This window comes from Lactuca serriola, chromosome 2 (assembly GCF_051521515.1).
Source record: "Lactuca serriola cultivar US96UC23 chromosome 2, Lser_US96UC23_V15, whole genome shotgun sequence".
Classification (NCBI taxonomy): Eukaryota; Viridiplantae; Streptophyta; class Magnoliopsida; order Asterales; family Asteraceae; genus Lactuca; species Lactuca serriola.
The window spans coordinates 144,687,244-144,693,188 of NC_136409.1; the positions used below are offsets into that span (position 1 = coordinate 144,687,244).

Here is a 5,945-nt window from a genome sequence, read left to right on the forward strand (position 1 = left end):
AAGCTAAAATCACAGGTAACTTATACAAAATTGTTGACAACTTTAATCAGCTGCAATTTTAACAATTTTAATGACTATATTTTGAAAAAAAAAATTATTTTTTAGTTAAAAATAAGTAAAGATTTTTGGCTAGTTTAATAACTTAGAAAAGAAAAATCATTAAATATTATTTGTAGATCTATAATTAAAATTTACCATGCCCATAGATTTAGCATGATGTAGAAGAAACAGATCCACGGACATGTTTGTGTATATATAAATTCAACCCCAGAAGAAGTTGCAGGCTCTTGATTTCCATTACAACGCATCTCCGATTCCCCAAATCTGTCTGAAACCGACAAGGAAGGCGATCCTATAGGAGAGAGAAAGGAAGGAGAAAGGTAGAATGGAGGATGATGAACAGAAGAATAAGGTCCATAAAAAGACTATTTGGATGCTCGATCCTCCCACAGACAGACCCGTTCGTGTCTACGCTGATGGCATATACGATCTCTTCCACTTCGGTCATGCTCGTTCCCTTGAACAAGCCAAGAAATCGTAAGATTATCAGTTACCCTTTCATAATTGTCGATGAATTTGATTGCATGTTTTGTTTCTTAACGGAATCGTGTGATGGTTTTGATTTCATGCGATCCGGTGTTAGTTTTTCTTCAGGGGATTTCAATTGTTATTTTACTTCGATTATGGCCTTTCATTGGCGTTGTGTGGATATAGTGGCCCTAAATTGGGATAAATCGGGAAGTTTTCATCCATGGCTGATTCCGAACAAGTTAACACGAAACATGGGGATAGATAATCGTGAACTCAATTGAGTTGTTCAAAACACTGCTTGAGTCAAGTAGAACTAAATATAGGAGATCTCCATGTACATCACTAATGCATTCATAGGGTTAATGATCGATTGTTTAACTTCAATGTTTCTGTGATGTTCAAATCAGGTTTCCAAATACTTATCTGTTGGTTGGATGCTGTAATGATGAGGTCACCCACAGCCTAAAGGGCAAAACAGTCATGACTGACAAAGAGCGATATGAATCCCTTCGCCATTGCAAGTATGTTTGATCTAATCCTAATCTACTCACTAAAAATCTTGATTGTTTCTTAATTAACTTGGTTTGAACTTTGAATTTTGAACTTTGAAAGATGAAAGATCCTTTTTTTTATTGTATGCAGGTGGGTTGATGAAGTTATCCCAGATGCCCCTTGGGTTATGAATCAGGAATTTATAGATAAACATAAGATTGACTATGTGGCTCATGACTCTCTTCCGTAAGGTCAACTTACCCTAAACTTTTTATTCAGTTTGTTCTTCAAATCCCCATTGATGTTCTTTATCTTGAAGGGGTACATCATACATGATGAAAAAGTTCACAAAAATCTCTATTTCTCTATATACTAGTCATAAAATTGTGTTTGTAAATTAGATGTGATTCCTTAATCTCGAAACATTAGCATGTTATGCATGTGAAGAGAATTTTAAAGTACAATATAGGACATGTGATTCTTTAAACTTAAAACCTTAAAAATAGACATGTTATTCATGTGAATATGTTATGTCCACCTGTCAATTGCTTCTATGAAAGTACAATTGACCTTATGTTGTAAAACATATACTCAGGAAATTTGTTCCCTTTTATTGTTATGGGTGATTTTCAGTGACTTAGAAGTTAAAGGCAAGTTTATAGGAAGGAAATTGAAGTGGAAAAATATGAAAAACATGTGCCAATAATATTGAATCTTGTAATTGTTTTAAGAAAAATACCACAAAATGAGTTTAATTTGTTTTTATTTTTTTTATGTTTATGTGATGTGTTAATTGTTTTTGCTTTCATAAATTTTCAGTTACGCTGATGCAAGTGGAGCAGGAAACGATGTTTATGAATTTGTAAGTTCAAATTTTTAGATAAAATGACACAAAACAAGTGGAAAGGCTTAATCTTTATTTATAAACTGTTGGTTACATGTGGAATTTATTGATTATAAGTAAAAATAAAAATTGTTTTGTTTAGGTCAAATCAATTGGAAGATTTAAGGAAACAAAAAGAACAGAAGGAATTTCCACATCAGATATAATCATGAGAATTGTGAAAGATTATAATAATTATGTGATGAGAAATTTGGATAGAGGTTACTCAAGAAAAGACCTTGGTGTTAGTTATGTGAAGGTATTTTTTTTAATTCACACTTGAATATTTTATATATGTATTTTTTTTTATTGTTTTATGTTGATATATAAGTTTTAATGTGTAACAGGAAAAGAGGTTGAGAGTTAACATGAGTTTAAGGAAACTCCATGAAAAAGTAAAGAAGCAACAAGAAAAGGTGGAAGAGAAGGTGTGTTTTTGTTCTCTTGTTTTGAAATTTTTTAGATTTATTTATTTATTTATTATATCATTCTACTTTCATTTTTTTTCCTGTTACAACATTGTATTTTGAAAAATTGAAATACAACTTTCCATTTCTATAATTGAGTAGTTTTTTCCAAAGTATCATTAATAAGAAAATATTAAAAGTAGAATGCTGTAAATAAATTAAACAATTAAATGAAATTTAGATTGCTATTTATTTTTTTATGGATTAAACCTCAAACTTTATTTTTTTTCATAAAAAAGGCCTTGCATTTTTCTATTTATTCCGATTTGGCCCTTTTAGCAGATTACCTGTAATTTCCAGTTTTGGACAATTCCTTCGGGAAAAACCCTCAACTTTTTTTTTCCAAAAGAACCCCTCAGATTTTTACTTCTTTTACGAAAAAGCCCTCAACTTTTTTTAAAATGTCCTAAGATTTCTTTTTTTTTTTTTAACATACAGTGCTACAATTTCATAGATTTTTCAAAAGTACAATGTGGAAAATCATCGGAAGCACAATATTATAAATAGAAAAAAAAATTAAATATAATATAGAAATAAATGAAAGTAGGTTGCTATTTATTGCAGATCCACATAGTAGCAAAAACTGCAGGGATGAATCATAATCTGTGGGTGGAGAATGCTGATCGTTTGGTTGCTGGTTTTCTTGAAATGTTTGAAGAAGGTTGCCATAAAATGGTGAGATTTTTGTAAAAAAAAAAATCAAATCTTTTTTATTTATTTCTAATATAATTAAATAATAATAAAATATAGGGGACAGCAATAAGAGATCGGATTCAAGAACAGTTGAAAAACAAGGGAAATGCAGGGGAACTGACATATGAGAAAGATGAGGAAGATGAAGAAGATGAAGAGGAGTATTATTACGATTATAGCACTGAAGAAGAAGTCTATTCAGATGGAGGTGAAGTTGAAGTTGAAGGGGCAAAACAGTCAAGTTGATTTCTTATATGTAAAGTAGCTCATATCACATGGTGTTATTCACTATTCATGATGTAGGTTTTTTCTTTTTCTTTTTCTTAAAAAAAATATATATAAGTTTATGTAATAATGAAAAATATGAATATGAAGATTCTGTGTGGGACAGGTTTTGAATGTGTGTGAAACTGTTTTAAGGCCATCAACTATTGGCTTGTTTGTTTAGTTATATGTATACATGGTGAAATTGTATATATTTTGCTTTATTATTGTTTTACTAATACCTTATATTGTTAAAACTAGGGTGATATTGTGGTATAATCTATAATTTTCTATTAGATAGGGATTATTTTGTTTTTTTTTTTAAATATATGGACTGTTTCTATAAAAAAAAATGGCACATGTACCTTTTTTATAAATTATGTAAACTTTTTCTACATAGATATCCAACGTGCCAACATACGGAAGTTGTAAACACATGTATTATTTTTATAAAAAAAAATTATGCACGCGAACCTTTTCTATAAACTACAATAACAGTTTTTATAATTTATTTTCTACATATGAATAAAACCTACCAACATATAAAACTATTATGGTCAAAATCATAAACCTAAAAATATACTATTTGTTTCTCAATTGTAATTATAAACAAAATTAACAGTGCATAATAGTCTTTTTTGGTCAAACAAGGACCAAACGTATAACAAAAACAAATAGTAGGGATCTTCCGAGTTAAAAGAAAAATAGGGGCCAAAAGCATAAATTATCCCAAATCACAGGGACCATTAGTGTAAATTACTCTAGTATATATAATAATAAGGTTATTTGGCAAATTTGGGGTTTAGGGTTTTGTTGAATATTCTAATTTCATGTTTTTGAATCCAATAAACTTCCTAATTCCATGGCCGTTAATATTCTGATTCCGATTCCGATTGAGCCGGAATTGGTGATTCCGGAGGTGGTCCAGAAGTTTTCGGGTAGCCAAGCTGTCTGCCCTTCATAGGTTTCGCCAATTCCACCAATATTACTCTACCATCAAGATGCTGCAAAAACAAGTCAATTCATGAATGTTTTCATTATAATTTCACTCAAGAAAAAGGATTTTAAATTTAATTATCTTAAAAATTATGTTAAAGATAAATAATAATAATAATTCAAGATATGAGAAACTAGAAGTAAAGAAAAACCTTATCATCCATGGTTTCTAGGGCACTCATGGCATCTTCTTGATTCGTATATTGAACAAACGCATACCCTTTTGATTTCTTTGTATTTCCATCCTTAATAAGCTTAACTACACACAATTCAAGATCATACAAAAAAGAGTTTACTTTTGATTTTTAAAGATTCAAAACGAATTGCTTCAATCAGATACTACCATAAGCATATACCTTCAGCTATTTCCCCAAAATTTGAAAATTGTTCCTTTAAACAGCTTTCACTTGTAGAGTACGATAAATCTATGATTCAAATCGGAAAGTTAGAATATACATATATCTATCTGATTCACTTGCATAGAATGAATCCAAAATCTAATCTTAGATACGGTCATAGAATGAATTTCATGTTAACCTAATTTTTATTAATTTCTGGAACGATGGAGCTCTGAATTTGCAAATTTTCTGATGTAACAGTAGTTATTTTGAATAGCATCATTGTAAATTAAGAAGTTTATCGACGAATTGATCGTTAACATGTGAATTGTGAACATAGATTCAAATATCGATACACAATTGTACATATACTTGTAGAGATTGAGCAGATGCGACTTACTTCTTACAATGATTTTGCTAGCTAGTGGGTATTCGATGAAACAAGCACGTAGTTTGAAGGATTTGAGATTGAGCGAACGATTTGAAAATGGGGAAGATGATGTTGTTCCGATTGTGGGTCTGATGAAGCATCCGCTTGTTGACATAGTCACACCGAATTCAAGAATAGCCGGATTTTATCAAGAGACTGATGTCAACAGGATGAAAAAAAGGGTTTACAGACGAGCAGGATATGGTACAGTTCATTGAGTTCAAAGCAAAACTATTTGGAAGAATTGAAATCAAAAGACAAAATTGCAAAAATGGTCCGCTGTGGTTGAAAAAATTGTGGAGTTTTGGTCCAAAACGAAATATTGATGCACCGTTGGTTCACTTTTAGACACTTTGTGTGGTTTTGGTCACTATGGTTGTATTTTCTTGTGTTTTTGATCTACATCCCACCTAAAATGACTAATATGCCCTTAAATAATTATATTTTAATTTCTTTTATTTATTTTCTTATTCTTATAATAAAATGAAAAACAAAAACAAAATAAACCCACCACTCACACACACACACTCTCTCTCTCTCTCTCTCTCTCTCTCTCTCTCTCTCTCTCTCTCTCTCCACCATCACCGGACCACCCATTCCAATTAAGTCACACCCCACCACACCCTAAAATAAGACCACCATCACCACCACCCCGGCGACAACTCCGTTACCCTAGCTCCGGTGACTGCTTCCATTGCGAGATCCACAACAAAATACATGTATGACAACTCCGCTACCTTAGATCCGGCAGCGAGAAGAGGCCCAATGGTTTCATATCGTGGCATAAGGAGGTCGTTGATGGCGGATATCCGGTGTCAAAATGCAAATCTGGTGGTTCATGTGGAGGTAGA

At 31.6% G+C, this 5,945-nt stretch overlaps 2 protein-coding genes across 2 annotated transcripts; one reads left to right on the forward strand and one right to left on the reverse strand.

The window, feature by feature from the left end:
• Positions 1-206: 206 nt before the first annotated feature.
• Positions 207-3,542, forward strand: LOC145086930 (choline-phosphate cytidylyltransferase 2-like). Its single transcript, XM_079024782.1, has 8 exons — positions 207-537; positions 939-1,052; positions 1,174-1,269; positions 1,843-1,885; positions 2,010-2,165; positions 2,254-2,334; positions 2,938-3,048; positions 3,124-3,542. The coding sequence occupies exons 1-8, from the start codon at positions 386-388 to the stop codon at positions 3,310-3,312; spliced, it is 942 nt and encodes a 313-aa protein (XP_078880908.1). The 5' UTR covers positions 207-385; the 3' UTR covers positions 3,313-3,542.
• A 354-nt stretch (positions 3,543-3,896) lies between these two features.
• On the reverse strand, positions 3,897-5,359 carry LOC145090483 (RNA-binding (RRM/RBD/RNP motifs) family protein). The gene is made up of 4 exons (XM_079028668.1): positions 5,065-5,359; positions 4,683-4,751; positions 4,479-4,585; positions 3,897-4,334 (listed from the first exon to the last, which is right to left on the reverse strand). The coding sequence occupies exons 1-4, from the start codon at positions 5,207-5,209 to the stop codon at positions 4,200-4,202; spliced, it is 456 nt and encodes a 151-aa protein (XP_078884794.1). The 5' UTR covers positions 5,210-5,359; the 3' UTR covers positions 3,897-4,199.
• Positions 5,360-5,945: the final 586 nt, after the last annotated feature.

Excerpts from the sequence above, each read along its gene's own strand:
- LOC145090483 (XM_079028668.1), bottom strand. The coding sequence starts at position 5,209 with ATGTCAACAAGCGGATGCTTCATCAGACCCACAATCGGAACAACATCA. Across the intron at positions 4,586-4,682 it reads TTTTGGGGAAATAGCTGAAG|TTAAGCTTATTAAGGATGGA; the intron begins GTATATGCTTAT and ends AATTGTGTGTAG. Across the intron at positions 4,335-4,478 it reads TAGAAACCATGGATGATAAG|CATCTTGATGGTAGAGTAAT; the intron begins GTTTTTCTTTAC and ends TTGTTTTTGCAG.
- LOC145086930 (XM_079024782.1), top strand. The coding sequence starts at position 386 with ATGGAGGATGATGAACAGAAGAATAAGGTCCATAAAAAGACTATTTGG. Across the intron at positions 1,053-1,173 it reads GAATCCCTTCGCCATTGCAA|GTGGGTTGATGAAGTTATCC; the intron begins GTATGTTTGATC and ends TATTGTATGCAG. Across the intron at positions 3,049-3,123 it reads AAGAAGGTTGCCATAAAATG|GGGACAGCAATAAGAGATCG; the intron begins GTGAGATTTTTG and ends AATAAAATATAG.